This window comes from Ascaphus truei, chromosome 5 (assembly GCF_040206685.1).
Source record: "Ascaphus truei isolate aAscTru1 chromosome 5, aAscTru1.hap1, whole genome shotgun sequence".
Taxonomy (NCBI): domain Eukaryota; kingdom Metazoa; phylum Chordata; class Amphibia; order Anura; family Ascaphidae; genus Ascaphus; species Ascaphus truei.
The window spans coordinates 256,389,597-256,408,119 of NC_134487.1; the positions used below are offsets into that span (position 1 = coordinate 256,389,597).

Consider the following 18,523-nt stretch of genomic DNA (forward strand, 5'->3'; position numbering starts at 1 on the left):
CACCTAGATGGTCTGGTTCTCTGATCGGGCCGGCTCCTTACAAACACTCCGCTGAGCTATCTCCAATATGGAAGTCGGAGCCAATCGAAATGGGGACTCGTCTGGCTGCTGATGTCAAAGGAGGGGTGTTCCAAAACGGCTCGATAAGCAGGGCGATCGGGAAATATGAAATCGGCCAATGGGAAACGCGCCTACCAGCAGCATCTTCCCCAGCCAACCCATTGCCGCCCCTCGTTCTCCGGACCCGATACTTCACCCTTTCCCGCTCGCCAAACGTTTTTCTCACCTCTAGACATTCTTTCCCTCCTATGAACTCCGATGTCTATGCAGACATCCCGGCACCTATGTAGATGCCCGGGCTGACTGTATAGACATTAATACATAGTTTTAAACATTAAAACACTGTTTTAATAAACGTACATCTTTTGGGGAAGCTTATATATGTGTGGGAAATGGGTCTGGGATACTTGGGCTCGAAAACAAGGATTCTGGGGGACACTGTGTAGCCCTGGTGTAATTCACCTCGCGTACCCGAAAATCATGCCTGCACGTCTGGGAGAATTACTGGACTACCGGTAACTTTGTCCCCCGAACTCCTGCAAACAAGATAAATACATTTTGACCCAAATATCCCACCTTAAACTTCCACTCCCAAAATGTCATGTTTATTGGGGAAAGGGAACATGTAAAACCCCAAAACAGGTCAGGTTTATGCTATACATTACATGTATGAGCTCTATGATTAAGGACCACGCAGGTCCGAAACGCGTCAGAGTGTGTCCCCCTAACCAAATGTTTTTTCAATAAATTTTTATTTTTAATCCACACCTTGCTGGTCTCCCATTTCTACAAGCTGTGCACCGCTGGAATCCTCGGATCTCTCCCACTGTTGTATGGTGCTATTTAGCTGCCAGGGACCTACGGTTTTCAGGGGTAACCATTCAGGTTTCACCTTTATTATGAAGACTGCCTACCACCTACCGTCACAGTCAGTTTTTAACAGTCCCCAAATACTTATTTTTTTCTTTGATGACACAATTTAGAAACCTACTGTAGGATTTGACAACGTGATCATGCTAAGAAAGGCAAATATACAGTTGCTAATAAAAGCATTGAGATGTTGAATGTAAAACATAAAAGTGAAGCTCTCCAACTAGTATTGGGCAATAACAAAAATTCTTATGGGAACGAAATTAAGAAATGTATCTCAATAAATATCTGTTCAATAGGAAAGATAAATAAGTAAAGCTTGGCACCCTTTTGTGGGTCTGGGCTTAAGAGAAAGGAAGCGAACTGATCCTCTGGGAAAGGGAGGGTGCTGCTATTGAAGGCTGGCGAGTAAAGAATGGATGTGGAATTCCTTTTACATTTTTCGGATATGCCTTCTATGAGGTTGCCGCGTCTTAACCGTTTCACTGCACAGTAGACGTACCTGGCATGGAAGAGGCATTATTGACATACCAGGTACATAAACATTAAAATGCTTGTTTTCTGGGTGATGATCAGAGTGGCCGGCTCATCCCCTTCCCACGTCAGTTCATGTCATTGGTGGACAGTTTTGGCGCGGTGATGACTATCAAAGCGATTACATGGCCACAAATACCGGAGTCCCGCCCTACTAACGGCATCATAAAAGTTGAAGCTGCAATCTGCGCTGCTCGCAAATTACATTATTTATCCTAATTGTGGTCCCTTAGAGCTGATTTGTGCTCCCAATGCCCGGTTCACGATCGATAAGAAGCTGTGGGGTTGGAGCTGTCTTCGGCGATGAACAGAAAGCACTGGTCATTGAGAAAGCAGATCATGGCTTTCTATAGGTAACCCCGTCAGCCATGTTTGTTGTTTTTCCAAGGATACAGTAAAACAATGTAAATCCATTTTACCGGGATCCAGGCAAGTCCAGGGGACCCCACCATTAAGACAAACTGAATTGTGGAGTTATATTGCTGCTTTAACCCATTGGGTGACTTATGACATAGCCACTATGTCATAGGGTGTCTGACACTCCATGTTATAGGGAAAATCACGTTCAGTGCCAAGGCGATTTGACCAGATGAGAATTCCTGTCCTATTCTTCTCAACAGCAACATTGCAATCCTGTGATTGCAATATGCCGGAGGGGCAGTGGCACTCTGATGCTGCTGCCCTTCCAGTACTCAAGGGGTTAAAATGCATGTCACTGTCTCTAAAATGTCAACGACTTGCATAGGTGGCTCACAATAGACAATGTCTGTCACAGGAGGCTTGAGGTGCAGGTACAGTGCAGTGGTCAAAACAGAAGGGAGCAGGTAAGGATCCAGGGCCGGCAGCAGCACTCAAAGTCAGGGTCACAGGCAGAGGTTTGAGGCAGGCGGCAAGGTAACATCGTTGGGGTCACAGGCTGGGGTCATTACCAGGAAATCCAGTCAAGAGGAAACCCACAGGCAGAAGAACAGGGAAGCAGAACTGGGATAGGGGAGCAGAACTGGGACAGGGAAGAGGAACAGACTTAGGACAACCCAATTAGTAGGCACCTTTTAATAAATAAACCAGGACTCACACAGGAACAGAACAGGTCAGGAGGAGTCTGGAACATAAAAACAAAGGCAGGCAGGAACAGAAGACAGGAAGCTATAAAGTCAGGCAGGGACAGAGGAAACTCCAGAGAAGAAAGAAACAGCAGCACACCTAGTAGACAGACAAAGGAAACAGAAGTGGAGAGGGAGAACTAATAACTTATGTCAGAATTATTCCTGACAATGTCAATATCTATTTCTTTTTTGCTATCGTGATATTACTATCATATCTGTATACTGCCCAACTGTAAATATTGTAATGTCTATATGTATTTACTTTAAAACACATCACATGGTGATTTTCTGTTGCTTCCAATAAAATCCAAACACAGATGATCTGGGATAGTCATATTATTCGCCTGTATATTAAAATAGCCGGGAGGCTCCACCGCCGCTGCTGCTACAAAGCCAAAGGAATTATGTCAGCTTTCCTATCCATCTGTCAGCCTTCAAAGCAATAAAACAAAAAATCTGATGTTGCTTTAGGGGAAAAATAAGCCAATTGGTCAATCCATCCTCATGTGCAAATATCCATGTACACGGTAATATATGAATACAGAAATCAGACATTTTAACTCCAAAATCACTGAACGCTATCAGTATGTCCTTCTACTGCAGCTGTTTGATCTACAGTCCCACAAGTTATCTGCCAACCTAGCATAACCTGTGATTCAGAATACATTTATTTAGGTTAGTGATTAAAACCTACTCTCTTATATTTGGGGGTGGTGGAGATTGCTGCTTTAATACCCCATGATCTGTTAATATGAATATTCATTATAAATAGATATCTTGTACAACTAATCCCCTCACCCTCCACAGCACTACTCATACTGACAAACCACTGCTAATGCAAGTATTAAAGCAAACTTTCACAGATGTCAGGATAAAGCGAAGCCCCAGAAAAAAAATGACATGCTTACAGTCCATTGACAACATCGTTTGATATATTCATTACTACTTAGATGATAAGATGCAACTCACAGCGTATTCTCCTATTAAAGCTGCAGTTCAGTCTTTTTTTTTTTACATTTTTACTTCAATAGTTTTATGTGTGCAATCTCTAATTACCTATAGAACTGTATAGCTGCCAGTCAATTCGTTCTCCATGTATTGATAGGTCGAAATTTGGTGACATATTAAAAGCTGGGATTTGTTTATATTCTGCTTGTCAGTCAGTGGAAGCTCATGAATATTCATGAGCACTACTGCACTGACATGTGCTAGAGGGAGGGCAGGGCTCACAAATGGCTGTTAAAATAGAATACAAGAAAATTGGTCTTTCAAAGTTGTTTTTTTAAAAACAGAAAATGCTAAAAGTATTTTTTCTTACTACAGAACTGATTTATTGAAAAAAACACACATGCAGGATATTGACTGAACTGCAGCTTTAAGCATTTACCATGTCCATTACCCAAAGATGCCGATAGGTATTGAGCACCTCACAGCCTCCACAACCCAATTACCAGTGGGCACCCAGAACCTCACAGTCTGCACAACCTAAATACCAGTGGTCACCCAGTAACCTCCGCAACCTACATACCAGTGGGAACCCAGGACCCAGTAACCTCTGCAACCTAGATACCAGTGAGCACCCAGGGCCCCACAGCCTACACACCCCAATTACAATTCTGCACCCAGCACCACAGTCTGCACACCCGGGAACCTGCACATCCTAGATACCAGTGGGCACCCAGAACCCCACAGCCTACACATCCCAATTAGCAGTGGGCACCCAGCACTCCACAGTGTGCACACCCCAAATACCAGGGGGCACCCAGTAACCTGCACAAGAAAATGTTTGTAGGGATATGCACTAAACCACCAGATATCTGTGAGATTGGGGAAGCCAAAATATTTTGCAAATGGAGTAGGCATCAAAACTAGGTCATGGTGGTTGCATAATGAGTTATTTTAATTATCCAGACTAGAGCAATGAGATTAGCATTACAGTGAAAGGAAACGGGTTTTTGGGTTTGCTAATAAGAATTACATGACCCAAATTGAGGAACCAACTAGGAAAGGGACAATACTGGATTTGGTAATATCAAACAATATAGAAGTAACCATATTATATGGGTTCAGCAAACACTTTACATTTAGAAAGCCAGATTTTCATAAATTGAGGAATAAATTGGTTCAATATTTTTTCAGGAAAAAATGTGAAAGATAAATGGGCAATCTTTAAAACATTGTTAGAAAAGCACACAGTGTATACATGGGTAATAAATATAAAATAAAAAAAGTCTAAACCAATTTGGCTAAATAAACAGGTAGGGGAAGAAATGGAAAAGAAGCAGGCGTTTAGATTTTTTAAACATAACAGACGCCTCCCCCTGATGAAGCGTGGCACACACGCGAAACACGTGTCGTGGTAGAGTAGACGTCGCATAAGTGACGTCACGGAGGAAGCTGCAGACCGTCCTGATTTTATCCTCTGTATCACGGCTTGTATACTTATTTACATACCACACTTACATCCCGTAATTATGAGATGCACAATGGCTAATCAGCTTCTGCATGCATCATGAGACAGATTGTTTAGCCTGTACCAGTAACTGGGGTAAGGTGAGGTGTCATTATACTTTGTTTTTTGGGTGGTATATCGCAACAGCTGTATGCGCGCTGAAAACTACACAGGTGGTAATATACACCGCTTACATGCTGTACTCTTGACACTCCAAGTGGAGGCACACTGTTAAGCCGTTATACACGGTTAATCTGTCTTTCGGTATTATGTGTACACTTTTGGCTCTCTATTTCTAACTGTAACACACAGGAGGAGACTTGCATGCCTTGTTTGTTTCTTCTCAGATTGACACACTGTTCTGTGTAGGAGTACAATAAAAAGTATATCAGTGCTATTATAGTATATACTGATACTTCATGTACTCAGCATGTGTCCCACCTTTGTTTACAATTTATAATACATACGAAGAGACTGTGATGCTGCATGTTCAGTGTATACATATCTATGAGATTGACTCAGTGTTATACTGCATGGATACTGTGTTTATCTAATGTGGTTAATTACCATCCACTGTTCTGTGTATAAGCATAAGTACAAGTGTATCCGTGCTATTGTATATTGATACAGTATTCATCCAGTGTGTGTAACAGTATACCACTGTTATAGACTTACTCAGGATTTAATCTATAGGACGGTGAATACTATATAGTTTAACCCTACGCAGCTATGTGAGGATTTGATGTCAGAAATTCACTTGGAATTTACCATATTTCTGAGCCCTCACCACTCCTATATGAAGATTTTTTATTGTTTTAACTGTTAACCTTTGAGTGTTATATCCTATTGATGCAATAAAGATGTTTTGTATTTTTAGCCTCCCTTGTGGCTACAGTGTCCGATATAGGGATATTGAACTAAGGCCTTTGGTGACTTTAACAACTACGTTTGGCATTAGAGTGCATAATTATGGGGTTCTTTTGACCCTCTCATTGGGGTCTATTATGCTCTGTTTAGATTTTTAAAGTCAGAAGGGACGGAGGCAGCATATCATAATTATAAGGAATGTAACAAAAGTTGCAAAACGGCAAGCAAATTAGCAAAAACTGAAAATGAAACAGGAAGTATGATCAACCCTAACAAGTTATTTAAGTACCTACATAAAAAGATTTGAAAAGAAAATATAGGACTATTTCAGTATGAGATGGGTAGGCAAATTATTAGACAAAAGGAAATAGCAGAGGTATTAAACAAATTCTTTACCTCTGTATTTACCAGTGAGGAATCAATTGCAAAAATAGTGCCTCAGGAGGAAGCCACAACCTCTATATTAACGGACAACTGGTTAAATGAGGAAGAAGTGCATAGAACGGCTTGATAAAATTAAAGAAAATAAAGCACCTGACCCCCATGGCATGCACCCAAGAATTCTTAAGGAGCCAAGATCAATAATAGCCAAACCATTACATTCAATATTCAAGGATTCTATTTCGACAAAGAATTTTCAAGATTGGTGTAAATCAGAAATGGTGCCTATAGTTAAAAAAGGAAGCCAGATCACAACGGGGGAACTACAAACCTGTAAGACGGACCTCAATAGAGGTTAGTGTACAAAAAAATAAAAAAAAGGAAATTGGACTCTGTAAAAATATTTGCACCTGGATTGAAAACTGGTTGAAGGATAGACAATAGAGAATTGACAAAAATGATACCTTTACAGGTTGGGCTAAAGATGTGACTGGAGTAACTATAGAATCAGTACGGGGACCCCTGCTTTTTAGTGACGTTGAGGTTGGCTTAGAGAGCAAAGTCTCCATCTTTGCTGATGACACTACATTGTGGAAGGAAGGGGTGCGCGAGAATTTATTTGGGGGCGTGGTGGTTACAGAGGTCCCGCGCTCTTCCCCAAAGCATTTAAATTAAATCCCGGGGAGCGCGTGAGGCATTTGTAACTCACTTACCTGCTCTCCAATGACTTTGGGAGACGCGGTGGGGTCATGTGATGTCACGTGACCCCACAGCATAATTTGCCGCCAGATAAAAGGTAGGAAGGGGCGCGAGCACTGGGGCTGAGCAGGCAGGGGGGTGCAGGGCCAAATGTTTGCGCACCCCTGGTGTAAGGTAGTAAAATCAGAGCCGGATGTAATTTCTCTCCAGAAGGACTTGGCTAGACTGGAAAATTGCACAGGTAAATGGCAGATGAGGTTTAAGACAGATAAATATAAAGGTTATGCATTTGGGAAACAAGAACAAACAGGCGACGTACAAATTTAATTGGGAAAACTTAGGCCCGGGCCATGGTGCCTTCGCCCCCGCGGAGGCGTACAGAGGCTGTGGGAAAGTGGATGCTTTCCCTGGGCATGGTTGACAAGCCGTGCCGGGCCTGCTCTGGGGGCGTGCCTATGGCGTCACTGAGCTGGTTCGCCCTCATTGGGCGAACCGCACACATGACCGGCCTCTCGCACCAAGAAATCAGTTTCAACTGATTTCTTGCACAACGCGCGCCTCCTCCCCAATCCGCACGCAGGCTGCATGGACGCAAACACTGCCTTAAGGCAGTCTGTTCCTGTCCGCACGGTCAGTGGTACCATGGCCCCAGCCATAGGTGAATCCTTGATCGAGAAGCATTTTGCAGAAACCTGCGCTCTATTAACCTACCAGCTCTTGATTCCACTTTACGCTCCTCCCTCTCCTCTCTCAGTTCTGCTTCAGAACCCGACAACCTGGTCAGGAACTACAACTCTGCCTTATCTTCCTCTCTTGATCTTCATGCCCCGCTTTCTCTCTGCCGTCCTCGCCCTTCTAACCCCAGACCCTGGCTAAACTCCCACACACGCATGCTGCGTTCCTCCACTCGTTCCTCTGAACGCCTCTGGAGGAAATCTCATACGCTCGCAGACTTCATTCACTACACATTTATGCTATCCTGTTTCAACTCTGCCCTCTCTCAGGCTAAACAAACCTACTTGTTATCACTAATCAACACACACAAGTCTAACCCACGCCGTCTCTTTTCTGTCTTTGACTCTCTACTCAGACCACCCTCAGCTGCCTCCTCTTCTTCCTCCATCTCACCTCAGGACTTTGCTGACTTTTTTAAGGAAAAGGTGGAATCCATACGGCAGAACATCCCATCTGTTGCCTCCTCCCATCCCACAATGCTTCCCAACTCTCCTCCTGCCTTTCTTGACTCTTTTTCCGCTATCTCGGAGGAGGATGTGTCACTGCTGATCTCCTCTTCTCCCTCTACCACTTGCCCTCTTGATCCCATTCCCTCCCATTTCCTAAAACCTCTTGCTCCTTCTATAATCCCTATGCTCACACAGATCTTTAACTCTTCCCTCTACTCTGGTACCTTTCCATCCTCCTTCAAGCATGCAACCGTTATACCATTACTCAAAAACAGCAAGCTTGACCCTACCTGTCCTTCTAACTATCGACCTGTCTCCCTCCTGCCTTTTGCCTCCAAACTCCTTGAACGTCTTGTATTCTCTCGATTGCTACACTTTCTCAACACTTATTCTGTCCTAGACCCTCAACAATCTGGCTTCCGCACTGCTCACTCTACTGAAACAGCCCTCACTAAAATAACTGACGACCTCCATGCTGCCAAAGACAGAGGTCATTACACTCTGCTCATATTACTCAACCTCTCTGCAGCATTCGATACCGTGGACCACCCTCTTCTCCTTCACATTCTCCATACGCTTGGTATTCGGAACAAAGCTTAATCCTGGATCTCCTCTTACCTCTCCCATCGTACTTTTAGTGTCTCTTCTGCTAACACCTCCTCCTCCTCTATTGATCTCTCTGTGGGGGTACCCAGGGCTCTGTCCTGGGACCCTTTTTCTTTTCTCTTTACACACTCTCTCTAGGTGACCTAATCACATCTTTTGGGTTTACATATCACCTCTATGCTGACGACACACAAATTTACCTTTCAACCCCTGACCTTACACCTGCTATACAGACCAAAGTTTCTGAATGCCTCTCTGGAATAACATCCTGGATGGCCATCCGCCGACTGAAACTTAACATGGCAAAAACAGAGCTCCTTATACTTCCTCCCAAACCTGGCCCTACTACCTCCTTCCACATTGCTATTGGAAGTACGATCATTCACCCAGTAGCCCAAGCACGCTGCCTAGGGGTTACACTTGATTCCTCTCTCTCATTCTCCTCTCATATTCAAAACGTTTCTAAAACTTGTCGTTTTTTCCTCCGCAATATCACAAAGATACGCCCTTTCCTCTGTTACTCAACTGCTAAAACTCTGACTCAGGCCCTCATTCTCTCACGTCTCGATTACTGCAACCTCCTGCTGTCCGGCCTTCCTGCCTCCCCTACAATCTATCCTAAACGCTGCTGCCAGAATCACTCTACTCTTTCCTAAATCTGTCTCCGCATCTCCCCTCCTGAAATCCCTCTCCTAGCTTCCGATTAAAAACCCGTATCTCACACTCAATTCTCCTGCTCACTTTTAAAGCTTTACATTCTTCTGCCCCTCCTTTACATCTCAGCCCTAATTTCTCGCTATGCACCATCCCGACTCTTGCGTTCTTCTCAAGGATGTCTTCTTTCTACCCCCTTTGTATCTAAAGCCCTCTCCCGCCTTAAACCTTTCTCACTGACTGCCCCGCACCTCTGGAATGCCCTTCCCCTCAATACCCGACTAGCCCCCTCGCTATCCACCTTTAAGACTCACCTTAAGACACATCTGCTTAAAGAAGCATATGAATAACACTGGATAATCATGGACACATGATACATAAAGCTTGGCCCCCTGCAGACGCACTTACTAGAATTCCCTCCTACTGTCTCTGTATATTCTCCCTACCTACCAATTAGATTGTAAGCTCCTCGGAGCAGGGACTCCTTCCTTAATGTTACTTTTACAGAATGTCTGAAGCACTTATTCCCATGATGTTATTTATATTATTTGTTATTTATATGATATGTATTACTACTGTGAAGTGCTATGTACATTTATGGCACTATATAAATAAAGACATACAATACAATTTAGAAGTGCTTGTAGGCATCAGGCTTATCAATAGTGCCCAATGTCATGCAGTAGCTACAAAGGCAAATAAGATCTTAACTTGCATTAAATGGGGAAGGATGAAGGGATAGCAAGCATAATTATGCCTCTCTATAAAGTATTAGTAAGACCACACCTTGAATATGGAGTACAGTTTTGGGCACCACTCCATAGAAAATACATTATGAAACTAGAAGTACAGAGAAATGCCACCAAATTAATTAAGGGGATGGATAATCTGATTTATGAGAAGCTAGCTAAATTAGATGTGTTTACATTAGAAAAGAGGCGTCTAAGAAGGGATATGATAACTATATACAAATACATTCGGGGACAATACAAGGAGCTTTCAAAAGAACTGTTCATCCCACGGGCAGTACAAATGACACAGGGTCATCCTTTAAGGTTGGAGGAAAGGAGATTTCAACAGCAATAAAGGAAAGCGTTCTTTACAGTAAGGGCAGTTCAAATGTGGAATTCATTACCCATAGAGACTAAGATGTCAGATACAATAGATATCTTCAAAAAAGTTGAACATTTTTTTTAGAAGTGAAAGGTATTGAGGGATATACTAAATAAGTAAACATGGGAAGGATGTATATCCAGAGATAAATCTTGTTGCCATTATTTGGCGTCAGAAAGGAATGTAATCTTCCCCTTATGAGACACCATTGATTGAATGATGTTTCACTGGGAGGTTTATTTTGTTGTGGTTTGCCTTCCACTGGATCAAAATAGAATACAAATACAGGATAAGTATCTATCGTCTAAATTTTGTTTAGGTTTAACTTGATATTCATATATCTTTTTTCAACCTCATCTACTATGTAACCTAGATACCAGTGGGCACCCACTACCTGCACAGCCTAAATACCAGAGGGCACCGAGAATCCCAGAGTCTGCATCCCCAAAATACTAGAGGGAACTCAGGACCTCAGTCTACACTCCCCAAATACTAGAGGGTACCCAGGACCCCACAGTCTGCACACCCCAAATACCAGATAGCACCCAGGTCCCCACAATCTGCACTCCCCAAATACCAGAGAGCACCCAGCACCCCACAGCCTATTCATCCCAAATACCAGATAACCCTGGCGCCGTGTAACAGACACCAGAGGAAACTCCAACAATCTGCTTATCTCGTACATAATGTACGGCAGTCACTATAGTAACCCCATTAACCTAACGCCAAGCCTAACCATCAACAAGCCCGGGTCTTACCTGCACCACCTCTACCCAGCCAGGTAAAAAGCGGATCTTAAACTCTTTATGTCGCCCCTCCATCTCGGAGCTGTACAATCATAACACTGCGTCTGCTTCCTTCCGCTCTGCAGCTCCCTCACTGCCTGTCTCTGACTGGCCAAACTGCAGCCAGGCGGGGCAGGCGACCCGATTGGCTCCATGCAGAAAGAACGTTCAGTACTGACCAATCAAAATCTACACCTTACAGTCGTCGAACGCTGTGCTTCGTTGGCAGCGGAGGGATTCAGGGCTGTTTATATTGAATACCACACGTCTGTACCCATACAAACCTGCATGTAAACATCAGACCTGTGTTTTTTTTTCAATAAACTTTATTAAAACAAAACACAAAATAAACTGTCAAAGTAAATACTAATAAGAAAGAGCAAAAATATATATATATATATATCTGTGTACTCATCACAGGCAAATATGAAGTCAAAGACGATATACATCAGTGTATGAGAGAGAAGCTCTACATCCATCAACACAAATAAGAGGGAGAATTATGATTTGCAAAATGTTCTTTCTGATCTGACAGTGAGGTTGCCTCAAATGAATGGATAATAATGTGTCCAGTTTCTTATATTTGATGCAGATCATCAGCCAATTACAGGGGTCAAAATGTGATGGTACTAGGGGTATGAGTAGCAATAAACTTTTATTTTCACATCTATAGAACCTCTACTTTTTTCACTTCAAAACTAAGAATATTTTTGAAGAGATTTCGTTTTAGAAAGACTCCGTCCTCCCTATTTTTCTATTAAAAAAAGTCCTACATCTATCAGAAATGTCAAAGAGCGTTGTACCAATGTTTAATAAATGCGGCTTTTTTTCTTTCTTTTTTTTAAATCAGGCACAGTACCACTACTTTTTTCAACTACTTTGACCACAGGCCAAGGATGTTTACAACCCCTGAAACCTAAAAGACTCTTTGACAGTAGGAAATGGAGAATAAACTTCTTATTGTAATAGATGTCCAAAGTACTTTAAATAGTAGTTATAATATTAGGGTCTATTAACAAAATTCACCCAGCTGCAAAACTAGGGCAAAATAAGTGCAAAAGCAGCATCATGTTACTCAAAGATAAGGAATCTCTTTGAAAGCAATGAGAATGTTTCCTGTGATAAATCTGGTGCAAATCTTTTGTATTGTATTTGCCCCAGTGTGCAGCTGAAAGTCTTCAGTAAATAACCCCATTCAGCTCATACTCATATGAATCGGAGTAAACACGTGCTAATGCTTTGCACCCTTTCTTGTGGATCTTGGTCCAGAAAAAAGTTCATGAAATTCTAAAGCTGCTAAACTTTGAGGCAAAGCTGTTTGACCCTCAAATGTAAACTGTTTTTATTCAATATTTCTGCCCTAAAAATAAGGAGTATTGAAAACAAATCAAATATCCATTGCAGGGGCTTTCACAAACAGGGTTAATAGGTGGGGGCAAATAGCATACATTTTCTAAAAATAATTTTTTTTCTGGTGCTGTTTAATGCAGCTGGGATATTTGATATATAACCCTCCGTATGTGGGTTGCATATCTCTTTATACGCCCACCAGTACTTCTAATTTCAAAAGGTGACTCACAATGTGCAGTTCTTCTTACGTTGATCTATTAATGCTGTGAGATGCAGGAGAAAATAATTCTCGTAGCGTCAATTTAATAGCAAAAATGGCTTTGATACATATGTTACAAACTAAAGAGAATAAGAAAGATAAATATAACCTATTGTATTATTTTCCGATGGTCAAACTGCTTTGACAGTCCTATGCTATGCATTGAATAATGTATATAAATAATTTGTCACTATATTGAAACTAAGGACATCATTCAACAAGTAAAAGCACTATGATCAAAATTATAGAGTTTCTAAAATAATAATATTTTCGTTCAACTGTTTCTAGCTATATCCAGAAATAAAGGACTACAGCATTCTATCCTCAATTATATTTGAGTTCCTAAAACAAGCAGAACAGATTTCTCATCCTATGTACTGTAGTTTGTCATTGTGTCATTCAGAATATACTGTAGCATTCAGCAGTAAATTTATAAAACTAGAAGACAGTTTCAATCTTGAATCAGATAACCACTGCAAAGAAGATCCTAAATGGAAAAACCACTGTATTACATACCTAACATATCTAACATACCTTTAAATTGTGTTTTTTAGCAGATTAGAATTCCGGTGGCATAGAGACTCCTATTATTTTCCTGATTATTTTTTCTATGCATGAATGTGGCATACTTTTTTGGTGGTGCTCAATGTACACGTGTGCTTAATATGCTATCCTATAATAAATATATATATTTGGTAGTTTGCCAAATGTATACTGCAAAGATATGAAATGTACAACTTCTTGCAGTATGAAATACTGTGCATACTGCTATAGTTAAAGAGCTAGGGGCTGTTAATGAACTGAGAAATTTTAATATTGCAGCAATTTCAATCTTGCACTCATTCATAAGGAGTTAAAAAGAGGTGAACTCTCATACACTGAAGTGGGTATAGTTATCAACAATGTGTTTTAAAAACAAACACTCTCTGGCTTAGAGGAATCTATATGACGGTAATTACAGGCGAAGAAAAAGAACCAATACAAAATGCAAACATACAAATTTAGAGAGACAAAAGGAACCTATAATCTTTAAAGAGATGGCACGCATATATCCCTTGTGCCATTCTAAAATTGCATGCCCATTTGTAACACTCCAGCTCTGAAAGGGGATTGGAGGAGTGGCACACCGTTGTTTATAGAAAAAAACATATAACAGTACTTCCCTCCCTGGTGCTCACCCTCCGCTGATCCCGGCACCTCAAAACTGGATCCAAGTGGACATGTAGAAATTTGAATGATGGAAGCACACAGGAGCCTTTCTGTAAGGCAACTTACTTTGTATTTAAAGCATCAGCAGGTATATGCAAAAACGTGACATTTCAGGACAGACAAGTTCTTTCCTCAGACCATACTCCAGCTCATATTCTCTACAGACGGGCAGGTAACATTCAAAGCCATATTATTGCTGTAACAGTATGACCATAGGTAAAGCTACAAAATGTTCAATTTTTAACAAGTCTATATGAAAGCATAAATTGGACAGTAACTGTCAACAGCATTTAAAAAAAATAGGTTTGTTTAAAAAAAAATCCATTGTCTCCTTTAAATAAAGCATCAGATGTTGCCCAGTAGACCAAACCACTACCCAGTCTATTTGTATTGTTGGATCATATAAAGATGTCCTGGTTAAGCATTCCAGAAATTTTCTAGCTTTAGCCTTTATGCTAAAATGCCAATAAAAGGGTTAGCGGTATATTACGTGTTCAAAAACTAGTACTCTATCCAGATAATGTTAATACTGCCATTTAAAGCAGTACTGAGTAGCGATTGCACAATTCCTTTGCATACAGAGAATATCTTTGTACTGTATACACATAGAGAGACCTGCATTATAAAGAAGAACTCACCTGTTGGTTATTACTGTGTGTTGAAGGGCAGACACCACACAGGATAAACATTTCAGGCACTGTCTCTAAGCATGAGTAGCAAAGCAGTAATGTAGTATGCTGATGCTTGAATTATATAGAGGCGGCAAGTTAAAGCTAAATGATATTATATCCATGTGGTTTGGACACGCTATCGGGCAGGCAACATTAAGAGAACCATTTCTACCATTTGTCTTCGGAGTAGATCTTTTCAATTTCATTTCCATTAGCTGTAAGCAGGTTTGTGTCCTGAAGATATAACGGTTTGTCTCCTTTTATCCTGGATTGGCAGCCAGGAGTGTTAAGATTAAAAGATAAAAGGGAGTTGCTTTTAGGACTCTCTGGAGGTATATTCTGTGTACAGATAATCTAATCAAATGTTTAGTTCAACCGCAGACTGGTGGTAACAAAATACTGCAGGGAAAAAAAGCTTACAAACAGATCAACTAGTATAATGAAAGTCTGGTTTAAAATGATGGTTTAAACCTGTATGTAAAATGCCCCAATTAGATAATTCAAAACCTTTGTTTCTCATATAAACCACCTTCCCATTGCCCACCTAATAACATACTTTACTATTACAAGCTTCAGTCTTTTTTAACCCCAAATAATTACTAGCGTAAATAATGTTTGGTAAGCCATTTATTATTAGTAACCCCTAGGGCCGGCTTGATGGTGGTGCTGTCGGTGCCATCGCACCGAGCCCCAAATTTAGGCTGAGTCCCCTCTGGCGCTGAGCTCGCTATGCGCTTGGCGCACTTACCTTCTGCAATGTAGATCAGCACATCCCCTCTCCCGCTGTGCTCACGCGCTCATGCGCCTGCACACAGGCTTTCCCAAGCGTTGTGCTTGGGGAGACAAGGGAGAGATACTTTCGTGCTGAGAGCAGGGTCACATGACCGTGCTCTGACCAATGGTAAGAGAGAGGACGTGTGCTACTTCTGTCACACACACACACAACATGAAATTTTTAGCCAAGAGGGAGCAGAGAGAAGTGGAAAGGGGAGGGGGGCAAACAGACTACTGCTGGGGTGGGGGGGCAAACGGACTACTGCTGGGGTGGGGGGGCAAACGGACTACTGCTGGGGTGGGGGGGCAAACGGACTACTGCTGGGGTGGGGGGGCAAACGGACTACTGCTGGGGTGGGGGGGCAAACGGACTACTGCTGGGGTGGGGGGGCAAACGGACTACTGCTGAGGTGGGGGGGCAAACGGACTACTGCTGGGGTGGGGGGGCAAACGGACTACTGCTGGGGTGGGGGGGCAAACGGACTACTGCTGGGGTGGGGGGGCAAACGGACTACTGCTGGGGTGGGGGGGCAAACGGACTACTGCTGGGGTGGGGGGGCAAACGGACTACTGCTGGGGTGGGGGGGCAAACAGGCTGCTGCTGGGGTGGGGGGGCAAACAGGCTGCTGCTGGGGTGGCAAACAGGCTGCTGCTGGGGTGGGGGGGGGCAAACAGGCTGCTGCTGGGGTGGGGGGGGGCAAACAGGCTGCTGCTGGGGTGGGGGGGGGGCAAACAGGCTGCTGCTGGGGTGGGGGGGGGGGGCAAACAGGCTGCTGCTGGGGTGGGGGGGGGCAAACAGGCTGCTGCTGGGGTGGGGGGGGCAAACAGGCTGCTGCTGGGGTGGGGGGGGGGGCAAACAGGCTGCTGCTGGGGTGGGGGGGGGGGCAAACAGGCTGCTGCTGGGGTGGGGGGGGGGCAAACAGGCTGCTGCTGGGGTGGGGGGGGGGCAAACGGGCTGCTGCTGGGGTGGGGGCAAACGGGCTGCTGCTGGGGTGGGGGGGGGGGGCAAACGGGCTGCTGCTGGGGTGGGGGGGGGCAAACGGGCTGCTGCTGGGGTGGGGGGGGCAAACGGGCTGCTGCTGGGGTGGGGCAAACGGGCTGCTGCTGGGGTGGGGGGGGGGGCAAACGGGCTGCTGCTGGGGTGGGGGGGGGGGCAAACGGGCTGCTGCTGGGGTGGGGGGGGGCAAACGGGCTGCTGCTGGGGTGGGGGGGGCAAACGGGCTGCTGCTGGGGTGGGGGGGGGGCAAAAGGGCTGCTGCTGGGGTGGGGGGGGGGGGCAAAAGGGCTGCTGCTGGGGTGGGGGGGGGGCAAAAGGGCTGCTGCTGGGGTGGGGGGGGCAAACGGGCTGCTGCTGGGGTGGGGGGGGGGCAAACGGGCTGCTGCTGAAGTGGGGGGGAAACGGGCTGCTGCTGGGGTGGGGGGGGGAAACGGGCTGCTGCTGGGGTGGGGGGGGCAAACGGGCTGCTGCGGTGGGGGAAGAAGGGAGAGAGGGGGGAGAAGGGAGAGAGGGGAGAAGAGAGAGAGGGGGAGGAGAGAGAGAGGGGGAGGAGAGAGTGGGGGAGAAGGGAGGGAGAGAGAGAGGGGGGAGAGAGAGAGAGAGAGAGAGGGGAGAAGAGAGAGAGAGAGGGGGGAGAAGGGAGAGAGAGAGGGGGGAGAAGAGCGGGAGAGAAGGGAGAGAGAGGGGCAGAGAAGGGAGAGAGAGGGGGGGGAGAAGGGAGAGAGAGAGCAATGGGGGAGAGAGAGCTAATGGGGGGGGGGAGAGAGAGACAGACACACACAGAAACACTAACAACCCCTATACAGCCAATGACATGCCCCCTCCCGTAATAGCCACGCCCCCGCTCCTGCTCTAAAAATGTTGCAGTACACGGATGCTCATGCTTGGAGAGCTGGTGACATCACCGCTCTCCAAGCATGAGCGAGCTCAACAGCAGCGTGGACTCAGCCTTTCAGAGGCCCCGCGCTCTTCCCCACAACAGTTAAACCGATTGGCGGTGGAGAGCGCGGGGCCTCTGTAAGTGCCTCTTACCTTTTATCTGTCTTCTCCTCTCCGGCATCTCCTCATCTCTGCGACGTCATGTTGCGATGACAACGTGATGTAGTGGTGTCGTGTTGCCATGACACCGTGGCCTGGTGGCCTTTATGTATATATTTAACTGTCTTACCTTTTCTCCCCCTGCATTCTGCCGTCAAAATGGCTCTGCGACGTCAAATGGCATTGTTTCACCATGACAACAGGACGTCATGGCGCCATGAGACATCACGTTGACATGACAACGTGACGCCATTTGCCATTGCGGAGCCATTTGCCATTGCGGAGCAGGAGCATGCAGGGGGAGTTGCTGCTCCAGATGTCAGTGAAAACTTCTGGGTCGGACCACTGGGGCGCGCACCTCCCCGGCTGTCCTCCTCTGCCGCACTACTTCAAGTTCGCTCCCGCCGTCGGTCCAACCCGTCTACCGCCCTTCGCCCTGAGATTCTACATCAAAATCCATAGCCCGGGGATAAGTATCCCAAACCCGTAGTCTCCGGGTCAAACCCGGAGTGGTGGAGACCATGACTACAAGCTCTTGTATGTATAAAGTGAAGCATATGAATTGTAGTCATATTTATCTAGTCCTGAACCCACACAAACACTACTGCTTAATCGTTAGCTTTTAGCAGCAGTAATGACTTTTGAAGCCTCAACCAGGACAGTTTGACGTGAGTCAGTAATATGTTGGATATATCATAGTAATCATTGACAATTTATTTAAAAGAAAACATAGAGGACTTTATACTAAGGCAATTTTGGAGCAACATTGATGTAAATAGCATCATTTTCATCCTGCAATTATACGCTCCATTGTATCAAGCTCATTGCTTGAGACCACCTAATGAAACTAGTAGCGAAACACTTTGAGGTTTCTGGGAGATATCCAGTGGTTGGAAATTCCCCCAGCTGGTGGG

General features: G+C 44.5%; 1 protein-coding gene across 3 annotated transcripts in view; it reads right to left on the reverse strand.

Moving 5' to 3' along the window:
- The window catches only part of MAT2B (methionine adenosyltransferase 2 non-catalytic beta subunit), a 52,661-nt gene that overhangs the window by 27,793 nt on the left and 6,345 nt on the right, over nt 1–18,523 (reverse strand). The window contains exon 1 of one of the 3 annotated variants that reach the window (XM_075601902.1): nt 14,768–14,833. The exons of 1 other annotated variant lie outside the window; for it this stretch is intronic. In XM_075601902.1, coding sequence (XP_075458017.1) covers nt 14,768–14,818 — 51 coding nt within the window. In that variant the 5' untranslated portion in view covers nt 14,819–14,833. Of the gene's footprint in view, nt 1–11,284; nt 11,440–14,767; nt 14,834–18,523 lie in introns of those variants that run through there. One more of the 3 variants, XM_075601901.1, reaches the window with a different exon arrangement.